Source organism: Aspergillus welwitschiae (assembly GCF_003344945.1).
Source record: "Aspergillus welwitschiae strain CBS 139.54b unplaced genomic scaffold BDQ94scaffold_110, whole genome shotgun sequence".
Classification (NCBI taxonomy): Eukaryota; Fungi; Ascomycota; class Eurotiomycetes; order Eurotiales; family Aspergillaceae; genus Aspergillus; species Aspergillus welwitschiae.
The window spans coordinates 1-21675 of NW_020798804.1; the positions used below are offsets into that span (position 1 = coordinate 1).

General features: G+C 49.1%; 8 protein-coding genes across 8 annotated transcripts; 5 read left to right on the top strand and 3 right to left on the bottom strand.

Moving 5' to 3' along the window:
* BDQ94DRAFT_17718 (uncharacterized protein) lies at positions 1–474 on the top strand. The gene has a single exon (XM_026772839.1). It carries the CDS (start codon positions 6–8, stop codon positions 210–212), a length of 207 nt encoding a protein of 68 aa, XP_026619512.1. The 5' UTR covers positions 1–5; the 3' UTR covers positions 213–474.
* Positions 475–830: 356 nt separating this feature from the next.
* Positions 831–3433, top strand: BDQ94DRAFT_164443 (grainyhead-like protein; the record flags this gene model as incomplete). Its single annotated transcript, XM_026770011.1, has 5 exons — positions 831–844; positions 916–1050; positions 1179–1700; positions 1766–3060; positions 3090–3433. The coding sequence occupies 5 exons, from the start codon at positions 831–833 to the stop codon at positions 3431–3433; spliced, it is 2310 nt and encodes a 769-aa protein (XP_026619513.1).
* Positions 3434–5504: 2071 nt separating this feature from the next.
* Positions 5505–6019, top strand: BDQ94DRAFT_155472 (uncharacterized protein). Its single transcript, XM_026768465.1, has one exon. It carries the CDS (start codon positions 5552–5554, stop codon positions 5771–5773), a length of 222 nt encoding a protein of 73 aa, XP_026619514.1. The 5' UTR covers positions 5505–5551; the 3' UTR covers positions 5774–6019.
* Positions 6020–9170: 3151 nt separating this feature from the next.
* BDQ94DRAFT_155475 (C2H2-type zinc finger protein) lies at positions 9171–10211 on the bottom strand. The gene is made up of 3 exons (XM_026768466.1): positions 9892–10211; positions 9614–9805; positions 9171–9563 (listed from the first exon to the last, which is right to left on the bottom strand). The coding sequence occupies exons 1-3, from the start codon at positions 9943–9945 to the stop codon at positions 9480–9482; spliced, it is 330 nt and encodes a 109-aa protein (XP_026619515.1). The 5' UTR covers positions 9946–10211; the 3' UTR covers positions 9171–9479.
* Positions 10212–12447: 2236 nt separating this feature from the next.
* On the top strand, positions 12448–13866 carry BDQ94DRAFT_164445 (uncharacterized protein; the record flags this gene model as incomplete). The annotated part of the gene is made up of 5 exons (XM_026770012.1): positions 12448–12518; positions 12580–12728; positions 12782–13015; positions 13210–13386; positions 13448–13866. 5 exons carry the CDS (start codon positions 12448–12450, stop codon positions 13864–13866), a joined length of 1050 nt encoding a protein of 349 aa, XP_026619516.1.
* Positions 13867–14976: 1110 nt separating this feature from the next.
* BDQ94DRAFT_164446 (uncharacterized protein) lies at positions 14977–15841 on the top strand (the record flags this gene model as incomplete). Its single annotated transcript, XM_026770013.1, has 2 exons — positions 14977–15258; positions 15311–15841. 2 exons carry the CDS (start codon positions 14977–14979, stop codon positions 15839–15841), a joined length of 813 nt encoding a protein of 270 aa, XP_026619517.1.
* A 447-nt stretch (positions 15842–16288) lies between these two features.
* Positions 16289–16983, bottom strand: BDQ94DRAFT_177756 (chitinase insertion domain-containing protein; the record flags this gene model as incomplete). Its single annotated transcript, XM_026772987.1, has 4 exons — positions 16289–16463; positions 16514–16555; positions 16603–16836; positions 16876–16983. 4 exons carry the CDS (start codon positions 16981–16983, stop codon positions 16380–16382), a joined length of 468 nt encoding a protein of 155 aa, XP_026619518.1. The 3' UTR covers positions 16289–16379.
* A 3473-nt stretch (positions 16984–20456) lies between these two features.
* BDQ94DRAFT_177758 (uncharacterized protein) lies at positions 20457–20852 on the bottom strand (the record flags this gene model as incomplete). Its single annotated transcript, XM_026772988.1, has 2 exons — positions 20457–20606; positions 20688–20852. 2 exons carry the CDS (start codon positions 20850–20852, stop codon positions 20457–20459), a joined length of 315 nt encoding a protein of 104 aa, XP_026619519.1.
* Between the last annotated feature and the right edge of the window lie 823 nt (positions 20853–21675).

Consider the following 21675-nt stretch of genomic DNA (forward strand, 5'->3'; position numbering starts at 1 on the left):
CATTTATGGCAATTACAGCCTACTTATCGACAGTGATTGGAATTATCGAGAACTTCTTCTTGGCTTTGAGCCATTACACGGTCCCCATTCAGGGAGCACTGCACATGACCTGTAAAACGTCACGTGATGCTAGAATGCAGCCTTGCCTAGTAGGGAGTAGGTGCTCCAACAAGATGGGTACCGGTCCCGACACATCAAAGGACCGGAAATGAGGTCAGGCTTACCGCAACGTTCCACCACCTCAACTTCTTTTCTCTCTTAAGAGGGCTACTACTGGGAACCAGGCTGCATACATTCCACTTGGTCCGCCAGGCAGGATATCCGAGCTAAGGAGAGACGGGGAGAGGGATATCCGGACGTCTGGATTGCCGACGAACTGTTGGATCCCATGCACTCGGGGTGATATTAGTACACGAAAGAGATTGTCGGTAATTTTACTCTTATGATAGCTACCTGGTAGTCATAGTGACGTCGTAGTAGTAGTCAGCAGTTCTCTGTTGTAACTAGTGGTTGGTGGTATGATACCGAAGCCGTCAAGTACAGCCGTGTATCCACCTCGTATTATACGGACGTATTACGACAAGCTATTACTATATATCGGACTCACTTCCCCCCTCGCTTATCTGGACCTATACATACGAGCACCATCCTTGGGCCCCCGGGATAGCTTCGACGCTCCGGGTCAGATAGCGCTTGGCGATCCGAATGCCGCATTTCCCCTCTTGCCGCCTCCCTGTCTTCTCCTGGTTTCGAGTCTCTACAGGTCATACAGTGCCTGACGAACAACAGAACGGAATAAGTCAAATGACTTGCCTCGGACACTGTTGACGATGTTCCGCAACAGGTATGGTTGACATACCGGATGCCGACGATTCGCCGGCCATTCTCATACTGATCGGGATGTCACCCTTGCAGAAAGAATTCCCAGAAGCCAGACGACCTCCTCATCCAGAAATTTCGAAAGACCTTCTCAGATATTGTTTCCCCAGTCGTCCACCGCAATGCCACGCGCTTCGGTCAGACGCCCATTGGACCTATCACTCCGACTAGGTAAAAATGCCTTTCAGCAGATGATAACCTGCTGCTACTTGTTGTCCGTTTCCCATTCTTATTCATCAGAGACAATAGCCTGAAAAACTACGATCTGGGCGACAGCTAACATGATATTACTGCGCCAGGCGGGAAATGAATAACGATACGAAGCTCAGTGATTCTACGCCCCGCGCAACAGAAGACATGCGGTTTCCAGCTCCCTATACCGATCCGAACGCTGTCTCTTATGTAATCCCGCTACAACCACATAGGAGCTCTACGCCCAATTCAGGTAGACTGGGTGCCGTGTACCATAGTCAAGCGGGGGAATTGCATTTTCCTGTGACGGGTCTGAGTATGATTACTCCGCTCTCTCTCCCGCAGCAGGTTTCTGCAGCTCCCGTCAACCCCGAAACTGCAGCCTCAGGTCTTGATAACTTCGACCAGCAATATATTCCCCCACACTTCCATTGCCCCCAGCCGTTTGCTCAGCAGCCAACCTTTGCACCCACGGCTTTCGTTCAGAGTGATGCAGGTTACGATGCCATGGACGAGCCTGTTGAAGAACACTCTCTAAACAATATGGATGTGCAGAGTAGCACGCCTTCTCACAACCTTGCATCATCAATTCAAGACGATCAAGCGAGCATTGCGAACCCAGGTGAAACGTGAGCTATTAGAGCCTATCTCATTGCGTCTGTTTAACAGTGCTTAACCGTTCTGGACACTGCAGTCTTCGCTATCGCATCACTTTGCGCGCACCTACAGCAATGATCAATGGCCAAGCCGAGATCCCAGTTACTTACCTCAACAAAGGCCAGGCGTACTCGGTGTCCGTGATTGATTCTACGCCGCCCCCCATGACTATGCGATCGATCAAATATCGAACCTATATCCGTGTGTCATTCCAAGAAGAAGAGCAGAGGGCAAAGCCAGCTGTTTGTTGGCGACTATGGAAAGAAGGTCGAGGTTCCGATGAAGCGCATCGACGAGGCGGCAAGCTCCAAGCAATGGAGTATGTCGATCCCATACAGGGAGGCATCAAAGAGACAAAGAACCGGCAGGTCCAGCTCGAGAGCTCAGCATTCGATGGATTCTGCGTCACATGGACTCGTAACCCGTCAACTGGGGCCTCAGAATGTTTGATACCTGTCCGGTTTAACTTCCTATCAACAGATTTCAGTCTGTCCAAGGGTGTCAAGGGTATTCCGGTCAGATTGTGTGCGAAGACAGAAATGCTCTCCCCGGATTATGCGAGCTCAACCCCGAGCAGGAGGGCAGAGGTATGCTACTGCAAGGTCAAGCTTTTCCGCGACCATGGGGCTGAGCGGAAGCTCTCCTGTGATGTCGCTCATGTTAAGAAGACCATCGAAAAGCTTCGACAACAGATTGCTCAAGCTGAGATGGGCCCCGGTAACTGCGGCAAGCGTAAGCGTAGCAATGGCTTGGTTGCACTCAAGGGCGCTGATCCCCGCCCAGCCAAAATCAGCAAGTATAAACGGGTACGGTCCGTGGGCTCGCAGGACGGCCCTGGCAAAATGCGTTTGGAAGGCGATCTCCATGCGAAGCTTGCCTTAATGCAAGGCATGTTCACATCAACGCGGCCGGTAAGCGTCCTAGGATTGCGGGGTGAAGAGCAAGACGACCCGGAGTTGTACCCTGTCATGCTGCCCGAGTCGCGTGTTTTCGTCGAACAAGAGAACAGTCGCGGGTCTCGGCTCAGTATTGATGGTTCGTCTTTGCACGCCGTTTCACCTACCAGCAGTAGCATCTCCGTGAGCTCGCCATTCCTTCCTACCAATCTGCAGTCGAATACGTTCTATTGCTCAGGGTACCATCGATCATTGACCACCTCCCGAGGAAATTCACTACCATGCTCTGAAGTCCTGGGCGACATGGTCACGCTAAAGTATCCCGTCAAAGTACCGAAGTTCACTTCAACCGTCGGTAACGCCAACATGGGATACATAGAGGCAGTAGACATTGACCCAAATTATCATCCACCGGCGGAGCGACCAGTAATCTCAAGTTAAGTTACTGATTCGGTAACACCAAAGACAGGCGAACTGACATCATCCTATTCGCTTGTTTCTACGTACGATTTCCTTGTAACGATCGGCTTTCGGATGACTATTACCGGGCCGTCTATCTGACTGAGCGGACAGTTCGCGATCTGATCGAGAAGATTACCATAAAACAGCGCATTGATCCGCAGCGTGTAGTGCGTGTCCTCCATGTCAAGCAAAATGGCCTCGAAATAATGGTGGATGATGATGTGCGCGAGCTTCCTGACGGCCAGGACATGATTGTTGAAATGTCCGAGGTATCGTCATTCAAGAACGCCGCAGTTACGGGGCCAGGAAATCCTAGTTCAGCCCTCGAGCTCAAATTAAGCTACTAATCCTGCCACCGCATATTACAACGCTCTTTGTTTTCCTTTATCGCTCATAAGTCTTCGTTCCGATTGAGCCTTGCTTGACCAGAAACAGAAGTGAACTTTCCCTTTCGCAGTTGGCTTTCAATCTATGGGCGCCTGGTGCGTTGCGTGAGATACGCTTGGTCGCATACATTGCTCAAGCGGCATGCCTTATTTTGGGGATTTGCTTGCGTCAATCGGGGGCGTTCCTTTGGGTACGGTTAATAGGAGTTCTCGGGAAATGACAACTTGTCGCCATATACGCGCTTTGTTGCCTTCCCCCTTCTTTATAGTCATATCTTGGACGATATCCTAAATGTTTCCTCGTCGGCAGCGTGGTCTGTGTTGTAGGGGTTACACGACCCCAACAATGTTCTTGGTTTTTTGATATTATGTGGGTTGCATTTCCGAGGATCTGGCTGAGCTACGACGAACAGAAACTAGATATGCTGTCCGTTCCTGTCGTAAATACTTCTCTCCTGCAGTTGTATCTTTCATAGTGGAAGGTCTCAGACAATCTCCCTTCTGGGATCGCTGATTGTTTCCGTTTTCGGATTTGCTGTGTCGGCTACCTACTCTTATGATCCAAGCATTACACCTTTCCGCAAGCGCTCTCAGCATTTGCGCAGATTGCCCTTTGCTTGTTATGTGCGCCATTTTGAGTCTTGCGTGTTAACCCGCTTATACTTTGAACCCGATAGAAACGGAGGGGTTGAAGCTGCCATTCGCGTCACATCAAAAACACTAATTGGATACGCGAAGAACCCGCGCAAATAAGGAGGTTACAATATCCAGAACCGGCTTTCTGCTATATGGCCTACACTCAAGATAACGAGGATAATTGGAGCTCGCGGCGTCCTAGACAGTAATCCTTGTGGACCATCGAGCACCTCTTATTGCAACACCGTTCAGAGTAGGGAGGGTCAATGTCAAAACGCGTTGACCCCAAGCCCAGGCGACGGAAATGGATCCTACAGCGATTACATCATAATGGACAGTAGATACGTAGATAGATCAACTAGATAAGTGCCGCGGGCCTTTTCCTACAAGGGTCGCTAAGCTAGCGCCGTCATTTGCAGCAAATTTGTGCGCCTAACAGAAGACAGTCCAGGCCACGCAAAATTCGTCGACATAGGTCAAACTCTGAGCTCTCGCACATCCAGCTGATGCGTACCTTTTGGCTCAAGTGTGTTTAGTCGTTATTACTGCGAAATTCTGAGATGAGAAGTCACAGTATGAAAGTAGGTAGTCGACGGCTGTTCGACTCGCATAATAGCTAAACAATAGCTCCAATCCTCATTTTTCACTTTCCATTCCATGGCACGTCAAGCGAAGGAAGCCCTCCCGGAATCCAAAAGTCCGCCGGCAAGACAACCCGATACGGTTTGAGGGCCCTCTACACCCTTCATCCGACTTACAGCATTTACGGTATGGACTCGATCAGCTCGTTGCCAGTAAGCCCTGTTTCACCTCCTCTTGGGTGGTCGCCTTACACAAATGTTGATTTAGTGTTGTACGGTAGAAAATGACCTGGTGTATCATTGTAACCGCGGCACACAAATAACCTCTGATCATAGGGCCCCACTGAAATATGCTCTTCGAGGCCGGAGCTGGTGCAACCGAGCGGACAAGGAATGACTGCAAATGGCGACCGCAATCAAATACGAATGCGGTGGAATAAGGGGGTCACGGTCGAATGAAGACTAAACACGACGGATTCATTTGGTCTCGGTCCACTATAGCCTCCTGATGAGCTCTCATTGAGACTGCCAGAACACACAGGGTGCAGGGAGGGTGTTTAAGCGTCCTGTATATGTTGGGCAAAGCGTCATTCCGCATTCGGCTTCCGTTGCTGCGATGTTCCATGGAGAAAGAAGAAACATTCTACAAGGGAATAAGTTGGAGCGGTGGGTGAAGTCATATCAAAATACTCCAGGGAAAGTTAGGGGTCAGCTAAGCTCAGCTCTGCATGTGGCGATAGTAAGCGAGCATGGCCCTTTTCCGACCGCAGCCCCTGTTCCCAAGGCTGCTATTACGTATCTTCAGATACCTATGGCCGGTAGCGGTGGCGTAGTGGTAAGCGCTCCGAGGCGACTTCCAAAAATGCGGGATTGGTCACTTTTTGGAGGTGGTAGGTTCGATTCACATCGCCGGCACCACATTTACCACAACAATGGGATTCGTTCCCACAAAAGTACTCAACCCTTCTCTTTATGGCAAGGTGGAGAGGAAGAGAAACGATCACAGGCCTCGGCGAAGCTCCAAATTCGTCAGGAAAGCAATAGTTTACAGCAAAGACATGTATTTAGAGAGATAGCTCCATAGTGGATACCTGCATATCGCCTAAGCGAGGGGTCAGCGTATGAATATACTACTACTACTACTACTCTGACCCGATTAGACTCTATGTTACCGACCCTAGGTCTCGCCACTAAATCCTTGGGTAGTATCAGTGTGCTTAGTATATTTTTCGAAAATGGAGTACCTCTGACAGTCCGAGAAAATGCATCAACAGAAGGCAACTAAATCATAGTGGGATATTTGATCATGAACCGAAAAGTTGAAAAGGGATCATTCTAAGCGACGTTCATCTGGGTCACACTCGCAGTTGACGATTCTCTACTTTGAAAGGGCCATCATTTTAGACTGGATACTCGAACTCTAAAGTCGTGCCAAAGATGACCGGTCTTGACTAGTGCTTACTCGGCCCAAGCGTGGATCCTGAGCCGGTGCTTGTATCAGCCCCTTTGCAACAGCGGTATGAATTGCTTTCAACACACGTCCAACTGCACGCGCTCAGCCCGTGCAACATGTTCAACGGTAACCGCGATTGAACCCATAGCCCGGGAGGCGCTAAAAACACCGGTTTCATTTAGTGCTATTGTAGCTCTTACATGGCTTCTTCCAGCGGGTTAAGGAATCCCATGGATACCGCCTCTGTCCCTGAAACCTCCCATCCTATGCAATAGCATTCAGTCTTTGGAAATCTGCTCTTTACGGACTCTTAAAAATCCAACTTCGCTTGTCCTAGCATGATCCTTGAGACCGGGCATTGGAGCGAGCGCCCGCAGAAACCAGATCGCTAAGTCTTCTTATGGCATCTCTGTATACGCAATAACATTCAGTTTACCCTTCTATGCCAGGAAGCAACGAGTGGATAGTAGGCACAGACTTAATAGTAGGGACCCGCTACAATTTCATGCTCAACCCGCGATCGCCCTCTATTGCCCTACCCTCAATCACCAGCCGGAAATGAAACACCTGTATCCATCGACTTTAGTATGGAATTCCTTGTTTGCCTCTCCATGTTTCACATGCCCATGTATAGTGCCTCGCAACACTTTCAAAGTACATGCGGACGGGTGTACTGTTGCTAAGTGTCAACCCCTGGGAACGCTTCCCTGTCCCCTGTTAGCTTAGCTTTACCAGAATATGTACCGTCGGACTGAGTCGAGGGGGTTTCAGGCTGAGGGCTATCTAGGAACAATGGGTCTTGGGCAAGTGAAGAGAAGTGTAGAGCCGAACAGTGCCGCGCAACTATTCGTAAGTACGCGCGGACGGGTGATCTATCGCTACGTAAACTGTTGGAACAAACTCCCAGTAGATTACTAGTAGATTACAAGTAGGCAAAGTCACGTGACCCTAGAACTCAACAGTCAACACCTTCAACCGCTCCTTCCGAGCGCGCCCAGATAGAAGAAAACAAAGCGTTCAATACGGCTTCAATGTTGACCTAAAACGCGTTTCAACATAAACTCCCGAATGTATGGTTACTTAGAGACAGGTGTTATTGAGCAAGAAGAATAAAACTAGCTAAGTACACAATGAGTGTCCTTATATACCCTATCCTTCGTATACGTTCCCGTATACTTCCCTGTATACTGGTGCCATATATCTTATACCGTACCGTATATCTTGGCGTATATGACGGTATATGCTTGTCACGTGATAGCTGGCCGCTGTGGGCAGTGAGTGTATTTCTTGTCTTTTGGTTGGCGCGTACGGTCGTCTAGCGAACAATCTAGCTTACTAACATATTACTAAGCAACGTGGACCACTGGGGCAGGCGGTACCGGAGGGCAGTATGTTCCGACAGTCGTTCCGGGCGTCCTTCGCCGTTTGCTCCTTAACCGGGATAACAACAATTATTCGCGGTCCGTATATGCTGTTCTTTTGAACGAGCAGATTTAAGAATCTGTTGACTCGTCACATCGATGCCTAGGTGACTGTAAGTGCTGTTTCAGAGAATGCTGATCAGGGAACCGTTGGTCGCAGTCAACGCAAAGGGTTATGTTGGACTGAGAAACGACTATCTGGAATAAAAAATGAAGCGTTAAAATACTTCCACAAGACTAACACTTGCGCACGTTCAAACAGAGCTTTGATCTTAGCACTGCCGAGGAAGAGCTGTGTTTATAGTGGTTTAACCTCATGACAGCGAAGAAATTACAAATTACCCAGGCCCTCACATTGACTCTAATTGAACACGTCATGTACCTTGAGATGAGGTGTGATAGGCAGAGAAAATTGTTGGTGGCGGCTAGAGCATGCATACTGATTGGTGTGAGAGGGTTCTTAGCCTGTAACTTGCTAGCGCGGGCACATGTATTCGTTCAGAAGTAGTAACCTTAAGAAACGAGAAGACCGTGGAGTAAACGTGTCCAAGGCTAACTGGCTATTCGGAAGCGGCTTATAACGCGAGAGAATAGGCACTGGCCTACTAGATGCTATGCGGCCCATCAAAAGAGTGGACAAAAAATTCCGAGTACCGAGAGGCCTACGCTGATTTTGATTTTCAATATCTGAGGGGCTTTCTTGGCGAAATTCATGGCTTGACAATAATTGCCGTCATGGACCTGGAGAGGTATTTCGGGCTTTTAAAACATATGTATATGAATGGTTTGCTAGTTCATATATATCCTGGAGCATGAGAGTGCTCACTGCGGTAGCTTTGGACGATATGTTATACTACCACAGAGACTTATCTCAGCCAGCTCCGGCCTCAGGAAGTTACTGATATAACAGGACATCTGAAAAGCATAGCTGGCTCACTATCATCTCTAGAAGTAGGATACGCAAAGTTCGAAACCCCCAGCAAGCCGCATCGAAAGACCCATCAATTCATCCCGTCATATCCCTGCGCGCCATTGCTCCAGATCATTCTATCAATAAATTCGTTTCTATTCAACACAGCCCGCTGCTGGGAAGTATGCCTGCTTTACAAGAATATAAATACACTCAAAGAAAACCACCGGGATGCTCCCCACGGTATCAGATACTTAGGCGATGCTTCTCCTTAACATGCCTCCGCCAATGCATGTAATGGGATGTTAGTTCGTTGCAGTAATTACAATAACTGTCATTCAAATGTTCATCCCGGAAGTGTCGTATCAGGCCCTTGTAGTGGGCGTATTAGTTGACACGCCGGTTGGCAGATCCTGCCGGGTCTCCATTACATTAGAAACATGTGCGAGGCATATCTGCAGTTCTGATATCTTCTGCGGCTGCCCGCAAGGTGGCTTCGTGCGGTGAGGGCGACGTAAAAAGGGAAGAGGAGGCGCCTGCAATAAGCGAAGGGCATTCTGCGATTGGAAGACTACAATAGGGTTGCTGAAACCCCAGTGGCAGATATTCCTGGTACACATGGCCATGATGTGGCTGCCGCACTAACCACATGCAATATTGCTGGGCACGTTGTATGTCGACCGGTGATGCGACAATTATGGGCTGCGTCACAATCGGGGCTTGATCTTGTACGGGAGCTGGTGCTACGTACAGGCTCTGGACGGCGTGAGAGTCAAGAATCGGTGACGGTGTATAAGGGTATTTTGCATGCTGAATTGAGAGATGCGGTTCATTCGAGATGGGAATAGGAACTTGGCCTGGATCAGAATCTTTGGAAAATGCATTTCTTGAGTATGATGGGATTATGGTTTGTGAATGGGACCTTTGTTGATGCTTGGTCAAAGTCGCCTTGCGGCGGAACCTCCGTAGTGTTAGAAAATCAGCGGAGCCATAACTGACTGTATCCTTACATTTGTTTACATGTCGACTTCTGACAGATATATGGCCGAATTCCAGTATGCATTTTCCGATGACGGGCAAGACTTGATGACTCGTGGCGGTCAGCGCTAGGAGACAATGATAGGAGGATATAGTACGTACGTCAGAGAAAGCTTTACGGCACTCTCTGTCTTCACAAACATGAGGTTTTTCACCTGTATGGATCCGCGAATGCACCGTCAAGGCACTTCGCTGGATGAAACTTTTATTGCAGTCCTTGACAGTGCAGTGATACGGCCGTTCATTGGTATGTATACGGTAGTGCCTGCACAGGTCTGCTTTGCGATTGAAGACCTGCTTCCGTAAGCGTGATATTTAGTCTGGCGTAATGGATGATGGGACTAAGATGAAACAGAAAACGATCCGAAGAAAGGGTATACCTTGTTGCAATGCTCCCAAAGGCAGTAATGACGGCGCCCACCACTATGTCCCATGACCCGAGGGATAATCCGAGGGATAAAGCGCCGGTCCAGGTTTATGGAAAGGTGAGCCGCTACTTAGCGTAAGAGGAAGTTGCCCGACTAGCAATAGAGTAAAACCACGGCGAGGCATCACAAGGCCAGAGGCGCATAAAGGAGCTGAATGAGGAAGTCAGAATGTGGATAGAGGGAACTGATACTTAATAGTGATGACTCGAAGGAAAGCAGGGTAAATGTCAAAGGGGGTGAGAACTATTAGGAATGATACAGGTGACAAAAATGGGAGTAAAGTCCCCCAGCAGCCCCTCCCCCCCCACCGTGTGTGGCACCCACCTACGGGCGGAAATGGGGAAGAAGTGGGTGGAAAAGGAGATCTGCGGGGACGCACCGAAACAGAAGTACTACTGGTGTCCAACTCAACAAGACATGCAGTGTCACATAGAGGCAGGGTGTCTGGACAGACACGCTGATTGGAGGCCGAGTAGCAGGCTGAACGACGTATCATACCGCAAGCACACTGAAGGGTAAATGAGGCGCCCCACAGGACCAATCACCAGCTGGGAGGTATTCGGGGATGGCGTTGTGTTTGTGCTTCCTTAATATGCGCCTAGGTGGCACGATGAATGAGCCATCCATACGATAACTAGGCTGACTCTGTAAATGAATCCAATTTACATACAGGAAACCGTTTTGGCTGCTACGAAAAGTCACCATGAAACTTTCAGATAGTAGAAAGCTTTAACCTGAAATTCTCGCATACATGTAAATGAACTCGGTACGTGATCTATCTCCAGGGCGATTGTCATTGCCTGTGACACCTTGCACATACACTGTGCTCATGAGTCTTACATCTTTGCAATGGAGAAGCATCATGTACATGCTCTGATGCCAAGTTGAATTAGGGAAAAGTCAGCAGGGGAAAAGCGCTAACGGTCTATATTATTTATGACAGTACTGTGTATATCGACCTCTCCACTTTCGAAGTGCCAAACAAAGGATTTGAGTGGTACTTCTAACCATCAGCTGCCTGCGGATGCCGATCGAAAATCGTTCCATATAATGGGGGCCGATGCACTTTATAGTGTTTGGCCCAAGAAGCATGCCTTATAATACCTAGAGTGTATAACAGATCTGCACATACTAATTGTGTATGTTTTAGTAACAATCAAGTTCAAATTCCATTGCCCATGACAGACATTCGTCACCAATCCAGCGAAGATCGGATGGCTGCCTACTGTCCAGTTAGTTGCCTTATCCCGACCACAGACCCCACACTAATCCAACTCCGGACGTACTTGCATACCGCGGCCTTGACCCGCACAGCGGACAGCTCAAATTGTGGTCTAGGCCCAAATTCTGAGTGGCATATCCTAGCTTCTATTACCCGGCTGCTGCCAGAAACGGGGGGGAGGTACTCTTGCTATATTGAGATGGCCGGATTGATCTGCGCAATCATGATGGAAAGGCAACTCAAGGACTGTTCTATATGCGTGAAAGGCTCGCACATATTGCTAAGCCCGTGACAGTTACCGGCAAATTTTATTGGTATTTGCTGCCATGCCCCTTGAACCCCAGGCTGGGTAAAAGACAAGTTTTTGTTGGACCGTAGATCCCTATTCTCTGCATCCTCCCGTGGCTCAGATAACACGGTGGAACAGCACGGACAGGAGGATCACGCAGCAGACATGATGTTCAATTTCTGCATAGAGAACATAAGAAAATTTCGGCTCAGTCCCTACTTTTGCCCGTGGGCAAGGCAGTAGCCAGCTCTCTGCAAGGACCTTCATTTGGACGTCGTGCGTTTCCAGCTGACAGCTCCACTAGGGAGTCGGTGCAGCGTGGGCTACAGGCGCTGGCATTCACACGTCTGTCCTCATTGGTTGGTAGCAATCGCCGCCGTGTGGGTCATGTTTGGCGCACAGATCCGCTGTAGCAGCTAGCAGCGGCACGGCGGTGCCGCCGAAATAGCATTTCACAGGTGTGTATTCCCCTATTCAAGCCATGCATCCTCAGCCTGCCAGCATATGCCTGGTAGTATACTAAGATCTCTTGGCTGTATTTTCCTAGGTTGTCAATGATGTCTTACTTGGGATGGTATCACGCAGTCATGTGTATCATACTGTTTTGGCGGGCATATGTTAAACAAACCTCAGGCTCTCCTCTGCAGTCCGTTACAGTATGTGCATACTTCGCTGATCTATATCAACGTAATGCACACTGTCTTGCTAGGATTGTGTAACCTTAAATCAACACAAGTTTTGTGGAACTCATAAAGACAAATGCAGGAAATCAGAGGTAGGAAGTTGGTAATGAATGGACTTTCTTCTGGGCGCTTGGTGAGAACCCCAGACAGGATAATGATGAGACAATACTTGAATGGTGGACTTTTCTCGCGAGCTTTGCTTCACTCAAATGGGTTACTGCAGAGTAGTATGTAGTGAGCTACTTCCTGATCCGGCTAGTAGGGCTTATCCTGGTAACTCATTGACCTACGTACTATAGAAAACAGAGTACCCCATGCAATACGTTTCGGCGGTTGCCACGAGCGTGTCAGATGCCTGCTTGTTGGAGAAAATCTTTGTCAGATTGTCACCGGGTATTTCTGTGCCATCCTTCGTCTCTTAGGGAAGCTGCTAACTTGGCGTCTAGTCTGCCATGCGACTACATTGGGCGCAAAGCGGCTATGGTCTTCACCACTTATGATCGTAATCGGTGGTATCCTAGGCGCCGCATCGCACGGTGTCAGTATCAACGGCATCTCTGGATGCTGAACGTTTCGCGTGGTATTATTGGTTTCGGTACAGTGATAAAGTCCATCACTACGTTGATTTTATGATTGCTGATATCTCAGGAACTGGTGGTGAATATCCTCCCTCTTCAGTTTCGACGGCATCCGAAACCGCCAATGACTTGACCCTGAAGCAGCGTGGTCCAGCTTTCATCATGCTGACAAACTTTCAGCTGTCATTTGGTGGCACATTTACTGTTCTGGTTTCCTTGGTCGTATTCTCAGCCTGCCCGCCATCCCACTACAGCACCGTCCAGCGCGTCTGCTTCCGGTTTCGGGTGCATCTGGCCCCTGTCCGTGTTCTACTTCCGATGGCGCATGCAGAGCTCGACGCTCTATCGTCGCGGAGCCATCAAGAAATAAGTTCCATATGGCCTGGTACATTGTTACTATTGGAAGTCGCTCATTGGAACTTGTGGTGCCTCGTACCTATACGGCCCGTACTCTTTCCCATCACCTGGTCTACCAACCATATCTAACCGTCGATACAGACTTCATCACTTTTCCCAACGGCGTCTTCTCCGCCACCATCATCTCCTCTGTGGTCGGCGACGACTCGGTTCTCAAAACCGGTGAATGGCAACTCCTCGGGGCCATCTCCCTCCCCTGTGTCTCCCTCGGAGCTCTCCTCTATAACAAGCTCAGTGGCGAAAACGTAATGATGGTCGGTTTGGCGGCTACCTCATTTTCGGTCTAATTATTGGCTGTGCATACGAGAAAATCGCCAAGATCATCCCCTCTTCGTGGTCTTCTACAGCCTCATGCAGAGTTCCGGCAACTTCGGCCCGGGGGACATGCTCGGCTTATTTTCATCGGAGCTGTATGCCACCGGTCTCCGGAGTACTTGCTATGGGTTGTCTGCGGCTGTAGGGAAAGTAGGTGGCGCTATTGGTACTCAAGCATTCACACCCATTGAGAATAACTCGGGTAAAAATTTACCGTTTATTATTGTAGCTATTTGCGGTGTTGTGGGGATTTTGGTGGCTCAATTTCCTCACTCCGGATATTTCGGGGATGATTTGAGAATCCGCGATGAGAAATTCCGGGCCTACCTTGTCTCGAAGGGGCGGGGTGGTGCGATGGGTGACGATGATATGCGGGCCTTGGCAGTTGAGGGCACTCCGCCTGCTTTCGGGGAGGCAAAGTAAGACTTGTTCCTTGTTGGGCGTCGTTTGGGAGGGGGAAAACAAATGGTATATGGTTCCTTCATGCCAAAAATTTTTGGTGACTTTTATGGGTCACGTATTAAGATAGGTCACACAGTAATGTCCTAGAAGCCCTTAGTAGTCTATCTGTTAGTAAGACGTCTGCGGCTACGAAGGGGTTGGACGCTTCTTGTAGGATTGAAGCCCCTGCACTGTTATGCAGAAAGGAGTGCCCCCTAGTGATCTCCTATCTTCTAGAGCTGTTGTGCCAGGAGAATGTGTCTTCCCGTCCTTCATCCCTTGGCTGGCGTGTCTTCCATGGTTTTTAAAACAATCTTGGAATTCCATCTGTGGCTATCATTGAAACAAGGGGTTTATCTGGGAACGAGGTCCCGCACTCCAAACACCCCTTGGGCACCTGCATGCCCGCCCTGGCATGCAACGGTTGCCAAGGAATGGGCCTTACAGCACACTGTTGATGGAAGCTTTTGCTGTTGTTGTGAAAAACCTAACATGCCCTGGGTGCATTCCAGCTCTAACCCTGGTTTCTCGGTATCCAGGTTTCCTTTCCCCGTGCCGGTCAGTCATAGCTAACATAGCAGCGAGGTATATCTAAGTGGAAGATAACATGTTTAGCAGGAGAGTATTCCTCCTAGAATGAGCTTGCCAGGCTAGTGGGCCTAGTTGACAAGTTCTGTCCCATTTTCTGCACAACGCAATAGCATTCCCGCCTTGCCGATCGGGCTCGCCATTGATGGCGTCTTCTCGATGCTAAGGTACACCAACCAGGAATCCTGTTAAACTCCCCCGAGTCGAAACCACCATACCATAAAACAGAAAGCTGGAGGCAAGGACCCAGTTGGAGCCTCCCTCTTCTTATATTTCAATGGGGTTTTGTCAGATAATCTCCACAACTTTTTGGACGGGAACAAGTTAACCGGTTGGCAAATCTGCATCGTTACACAAATGTTCAGGGTATGTTGAAATGCCGTAGTTAGCCATTAACTAGACGTTGTTCAAGTTATATTAATGATCTCCTTCCTTTTCTTCTGAAAGCCGTATTTTATTCAGCTTCGAAATCGGTATCGTTAGGCAGCCACAACGAAAAGAAACATGCACATTCTCTGGGCCCTCGTTCCAAGCTATATTTCTCTAGCGACAGCATCGTCATGCTACGCACCTGATGGATCACAAGTGGCCAGCTTCATATATCAGCCATGCGTCTCCATTTCAGGTGTACATTCAATGTGCTGTAAAATCAATGCCGAGGATCCTGATACGTGTGATCCCTCGGGACTTTGCCTGACGAGTGAAGGAACATATTATCGGGAGTTCTGCACGGATCGATCATGGAACTCGACTAATTGTTTACCCAAGGATATCTGTGACAATCAGGTTAGCCTCCACTTTGTGCAGCAAATTTGTGAGCAACTAATAATACCGGTAGAATGGTGGAAACTCAGACTGGACCTACCAATTGACCAACTGCGGCGACGGCTCCTGGTGCTGCGGTAGTACCGCTGCCTGCTGCAACACTTACGAGACATTCACTCTGGACTCGGCACTCATCAAGTTTACCTCCGATTCAGATTCCAATTCGAATTCTAGTTCCAAGTCCGGTTCTGCTTCCGATACTTCTGTTACCTCTGCTCCCTCGACAACAGGAACTGGAATTCTATCCGGTGACAGTAGCAGCGGCAGCATCAGCCGCGAAAAGGACCAGTCCAATTCCGATGAGCCGAAGAAGATTGCGATTGGAGTCGGAGTTGGAATACCGCTAGCATGCATAGCCGTGGCTATGATGGGGGTTGGATATTTCTGGGGCAGAAGGAGTATGAAGAAGGAGTTGCAGCCGAGATTCCAACCTCGTATTCTAAATATCCCCCTGGAGAAGCCAAAGGGCGAGATAGGGCGCCCGCGTCCGGAGGATGATGCTTCTAGCGTGTCTCGTTGTCTGGAGGTAGTGCGGAGCGCATAAGCATGAGATGAAGAGGAGGTTGAAAGGAGTCCTTGTGGCTTGTGGGTGCTGTCTGTTGTATCACTGCGGTTCGCTGGTTTTGACTTAGCGGGGCCATTGCTGTCCCCGGTAGCGTGTCTCAATATCCCATTGTACCATTATATTTGGCGAAATGGCCTGGGTGTTGAAGTAGTGTTTAATTATCCTAATCGATAACTTGTTGCTGTTTTACCTTTCCCTTCTTTTATATGCTAAGCTTCATACTAAGCACTTAGAGTACTAAGGTAATAATCAATACAATCAGTTATTCCTTGAGAATTTACCAGGACTGCCGCTATACCGCCCTACTACGTGCCAGTTGGTAGTAGATAAGACTGTTGAGAGAGTGTCTTAGAGAAGTACAAAAGTGCAGGCGAAAAGAGATCCATCTTGCGGCGCAATACGGAAGTAGCGCCACTATTCTTGATCGTCACGCTATGGCGAGGGGCCAAATGCCGTAGGATTTGATGGAGGATATGACCATGGTATGGGTGTTTTATCGTAACGCCATACCGTTTTCCTAGTTCCAATACTGGGAAATCGAATAGTTCAAGACATTTGCGCTTCGCTCCAGACACCTTGCATGTCTGAGAGCGTTGGCTGCCTAAGGTATAATCAACACATTGGCTCGTCTAGGGCTAGGGTGAACCGTACCGTCGCTATGAGGCTACTGTTGCCGGATTTGTCGCCGCTACTCTCCCACCATATCCCCCCGCCCGAGCCCCTTGAAGCGACATATGAACCTTTTGCTCGACGGATCGTGGGGTGTCATAGCTAATCAACGTCCTGGCAGTCAGGTCATAGCTATATTTTGCAACTGCACGGTCGAGCACATATTCTTTGGCACCCGGGCGCGGCAGATCCTTGTAATCCGAGACACTTGCTTCCCAGGATCCGTTCCCGACACCGGTGAACGGCTTTCCCAGTCTATCGGTAGCGACAAAAGATCGCCCGTACAAGGGCATGCCGAGGACAATCTTATCAGCGGTCACTCCAGCATCGATATATTAAAGGACAGCCTGGTCGGTATTGAAGGGAGTGCTGTTTGGAATGTACGGGTCATCAAAAACGTTAGCTCGGCGGGAGGAATAGGCACTGAACCGGCCAGCGTAGCGGTAGGTCATCACGTTTTAGACGTCGAACATTTTGTCCATATCCTTGAGATGGAGGACGTTTGAGTCTCTTACCGTCTGCCAGGACAAAGTTAGTAATTGGCCCATACATTCTGTATTATTCCTAGATGTTTTGGCATACTAGCAGGGGATGCAGCCGTGACCAGAAATTTCTTCCCTCCCGCATGGTCATTGCTGTATTCCCCTAGAGCCTGTCCAAGGTTAACGACTCATGCGGTGGTTGCTCCGAAGTCCAGACCCACCTGTCTCAATTCCCTCAGTAGAAGGACATAGTCGTTGGCCTCTTGGTCATTTTCGATATACTAGACGTAGTGTCTTGAGCAGAGCATCCAACGACAAGAGAGCCGCATCTTAACCCCCAGTCGATGTCTAAACCGTCCAGTCATAGGCCTTGGAGCAGCTTGACGCCGTCTGCGCAAAATTCTTCCGTCTACTATCCGTGCTTGCTGGCTGTGCAAATTTGTAGAGTACGTCCAGCTTCCGATAGACAGCAGGACCTTCAGGCTTCGATTCCGTTGCTTCAGAAGGTAGAGCTGCTTGCTACAGCCGTATGAGTTGTTGCCTGAATCGGACCATGAATCGGTGGCGTAATGTTTCTCTATGTCCACATAGTGGTCAGAAAGGTAGACTCCGCCCGTTTTTGGTCGCACATTGGCAAAGGCATAGAGAATGTGGGTGGGGTTGTCACCCGGGAGATCCTGAGGGTCGTAGCGGTGACCGTAAAATGCCTAGGGAAGATACGTAGGTAGATATTCTCTTGAGCGGGGCAAGGTACACATACCCAGTTCACAAAGTAGGCCACGGAATGATATTCCTCCCGATAGGTTTCCCCACCATGGGTGATGATGTTATCGCGACGGAGAATGCTTTCATGAGTGACATGGCTGGCCAAGACGACAAGTGAAATGAATGCGGATTGAAGTCGCATGGCTCATACAGAAAGAGATGTCGCTTTTCTTACTTTCTCCTCTGGGCGGGTTTGTAAAACCCAAACCGGGGAATTGTATGTACGATCATAAAAGAGAGACAGAGATTGTCGCTATGACGGATGAGCCAGCCCAGGCCACAACCGGTTGTGGAGTCGTCTCCTGCCTGCGGCGAGTCAGTTTCCTTAAAGGCAGATCAAAGGTAAATTACACGGATCAAATATCTCGCAATACTCAGCCAGATCAACCTCGTCTCCCATGCGATTACGGCACTGATGAGACGTGGACTCAGTATCCACGCCAAGCTAGTCCCGTTCAGTCACACATCGCTTGTGTGTTCAACAACCTCTGCGAGCTGAGCACCATCAATACGCGCGCGAGCGCACTAGGCTTTGGCAGTGGCCTGATACCGCCCCTGGATAGTCTCGCACGCACTTTGCAGAAGCTACGGGCAAGCTTAGATCAATGGAGAGATAATCTGCCGGAGTGTCTTACTCGGGAATTGTTACAGTACCGCATGCTCTTACTCTACAGTAAGTGGACCCTCTTTTGTGCTTAGAATAGTACCAGGGTTTCTTAATCATACAACACATATCATGGCTTACCACACAAGTATTATGGTTCTTTGGGGACTCCCAAAGGAATCAGGTGATGCTGCTAAAGCCGGCACCGAAAGCATGGCGTATGCAGCGAGAGAAGTCTGCGTGGACGCAGCGGAATCCGATGTCCAGCTCCTCCGCATTTATCTAGCCAAGTAGGGAATTGACTACTGTCTTGCCACCGTAAGTTGCCTGAGCACGGCGCTTGTCACATTGCTAAGTGAGCTCGGTGACCTGGGGCGTAAGTGCGCCTTCGCGGAACTCTGCGTAGTCGCCCGTGCCCGTTCCCGCAGGTGGCCCATAATGGAAGGCATCAGCTATTCTCGTATATTATTCGGAAGATGATGTTTAGGCAATAAAGTAGCTCGACAGCGGTTGTACCGGTCACTGTTACTTTCGAAGCTGGTGAATGATACGGTGAAATAGTAAACGGATAAACCTTGTGTCCTGCCGGACCACGGTTGTCCCACTGTTTTCGGAATGGTCCACTGAGCCCACTGTTCAGGTTGCGACCCGTTTCAAGGGTCGCTTAGGTACTTCAGACGCCCACTGTGGCACCGAAAGTTACGAGGTCCTACGGGCCGATGTCACCTGGCCATGCCCACGCCGATCATCCATCCCACTCGGCCTGTGGATTGAGGACCTGAGTTCATCGCGTCCAAAGCTTTGACGTGCATGGGCCATTTCGGAATGTAGGGTCAGATTCTGCTTTACTTCCATGGTCATCATGTGCCCCTGGACATGGGGTAGGAGGGATCGCGCGCAGAGGTGGCTGGGTTCCACCCAAACACTTAGCGACCTTTCAAGTCCTCCTCGACTGAACCACATGACAGCCATTGTAAGTGCAATCTGGCAGGCCTTGATGTTAGCGATGCGCAGTTGGCCTTCTTTGGTCCGATCTGATAGTTATTCAATATCGTGCGTCACCCCTTACCAAGCGAGGAAAATTTATATATTAGCCGAATTCAACTAAGATATTTTTCTGATTTTTTTTTATTCATTATCCAAGTTGACTAGCAATGACGAAAATATACATTAAATAGAAATGAGCTTACTTGAGCGTAATAAAATATAATGAATATCTGTTGAATATATAATTATATGCTAGACCTTGCCTGATATTAACTTATTGATCCTTATTTCAGATGAGAATACTTGAGTCGTGGGTGTTGTTTGCACCAAGTAAGACCGGGGAGTCAGGAATGACTCCCACTGCGCTGCCTCGGCGTCCGGAAGGTCGCTGTAGAGGGTTTGGGCCCCGTTCTTGATGCGGAAGCTTCCGCCCGTCTGTTTAAAATAGGAGGAAAATCCTTAGTTTGTGGTTGTATATCAGGAATGAAGCGAACACATACCCCAACATCATTATTTGGGGACTCGCCGAATGTCTCCATCACCGATGCACCCTTAGGCAGGACAAAGGCAGCGTAGAAGAATAGATGCGAGACACCGCCCTCTTCACCTCTTCCTGGCGCGAAGCACGGGTGAGGGATCTGTGTGATGCCCACAATGCCTCCGTACGGATGCATTACAATTCTTACTACTTTATATGCCGCATATAAAAGAATGCACTTGTCATGAATGAAAGGAACAGCGTCATACTATTGTACGATTAGATGGAAGGAGGATGATTATATTTTTGTAAACCCCCTCCATAGCGATATGCAGATTACCTACAAACTATGTCCCCACCCCTTGTGTCTACTTGATAATTCGGGAATGTCGTTGATCTAGCTGTGTTCCTCCACTTGAATTCTAGAATGTCACTGAAATAAGGTCCGAAAGGCAAAAATAAATCATATTCAGGCCATAGTGCTCTTGCCGGCATGGAGCGCATCGCTGAGCCCGTCCAGCACGAGCTGGCCCAGTAGCGGTCAACCAACTTTACACCTCCAAGTGGACCATCACAGATAGGGGGATCATTGGCGAATGATATAGCCGACTAGCTCAGCCCTACAACTAACTCCAACGCTGCCTCTCCAGCCTCCCAGGAGTACCACAGCACTAGGTACTCATTGGAGGAACTACCATCAGAGACCACCTGCCGCTTGGCAATCACTCGAATCGGGTTTATCCGGCCTTTCGGTGTGTTCTAATCCAGTCTCAGAAACTCGTCGGTCACCAGCGAATGGATAGGGAGCGTCTCAGGCGCTTGTGCCACTTTATCACTCACGGGAATATAATCCTCGCTCTCTTCCTCAAGTTTATCGCCATGGTCTGACAGTGTCTCGGAGTCGGATATGATAAATTCACGGTCTTCAATGTTTTCAGAAAGAAGAGGACTGTCGGTCGACCAGGAATCTTCGTGTTCCGATCCGCTGCATAGGGCAGAAGTCATCTTCTCCAATAGCACGCCGGCCTCCAGAGGAATGTACTGGATTCAGGATGATACAGTAATCACCTGCAATGGAATGAGTTTCCAATCTGTTACTAGTTACAGTATCTGGGGAACAATGAGAGGGTTCTAGATATCTGTCGATACCGTGCCAGTTTTAAAGCACTCGCCCCCTAAAACAGCGCCGATTAGGGCCATCTGGATCACTAGCATTATAGAGTTTGCAGCCCGCTAGATAAGACCTGATTGCGCATTATAATCGTATGTCGAGGGCCCGGTCAACGATATGCGTTAATCGACCCATGGCGGTAGACGCATTCTCTCCCCCGTCCCTGCCCATTTTGCCCGCACCGTTCTCTACCCGCCACCATCCCTCAACTTCTTTCAAAAGACCTCACCACGGATGTATTTATGCAGAACGATTGGGAAGAACGTAATTGACCATCACATCAAGTCTATACGATTGAACTATTCATTCTGACATTACCTGGGCTCTTTCCCCGAAGGTCACCATGTCTCACCCGCAACAACAATGTGCGGTCCGTGGATTTGTGTTTGGGGCCTAGTCTGCTGACTTCCTCATGGCTCAACTATAACGAGGGGAGATAAGCTATTCAGCGTTAGGCTGCGCTCAGTACGACGTTGTTCTTTAAATATCAACAGCCAGGTCGCCATGATTCCCAGGATTGTCATCAAGCATGCGGCCAACACACCAAGCTCGCATTGAAACCGAGGAGAAGGCATTGGAAGCCTACCGCCAGGAGCGCTACCAGGGTAGCGCCCGAGTCCGCCTGGATTGTCTGACCTTCGAGAATGGCTTTGGCCG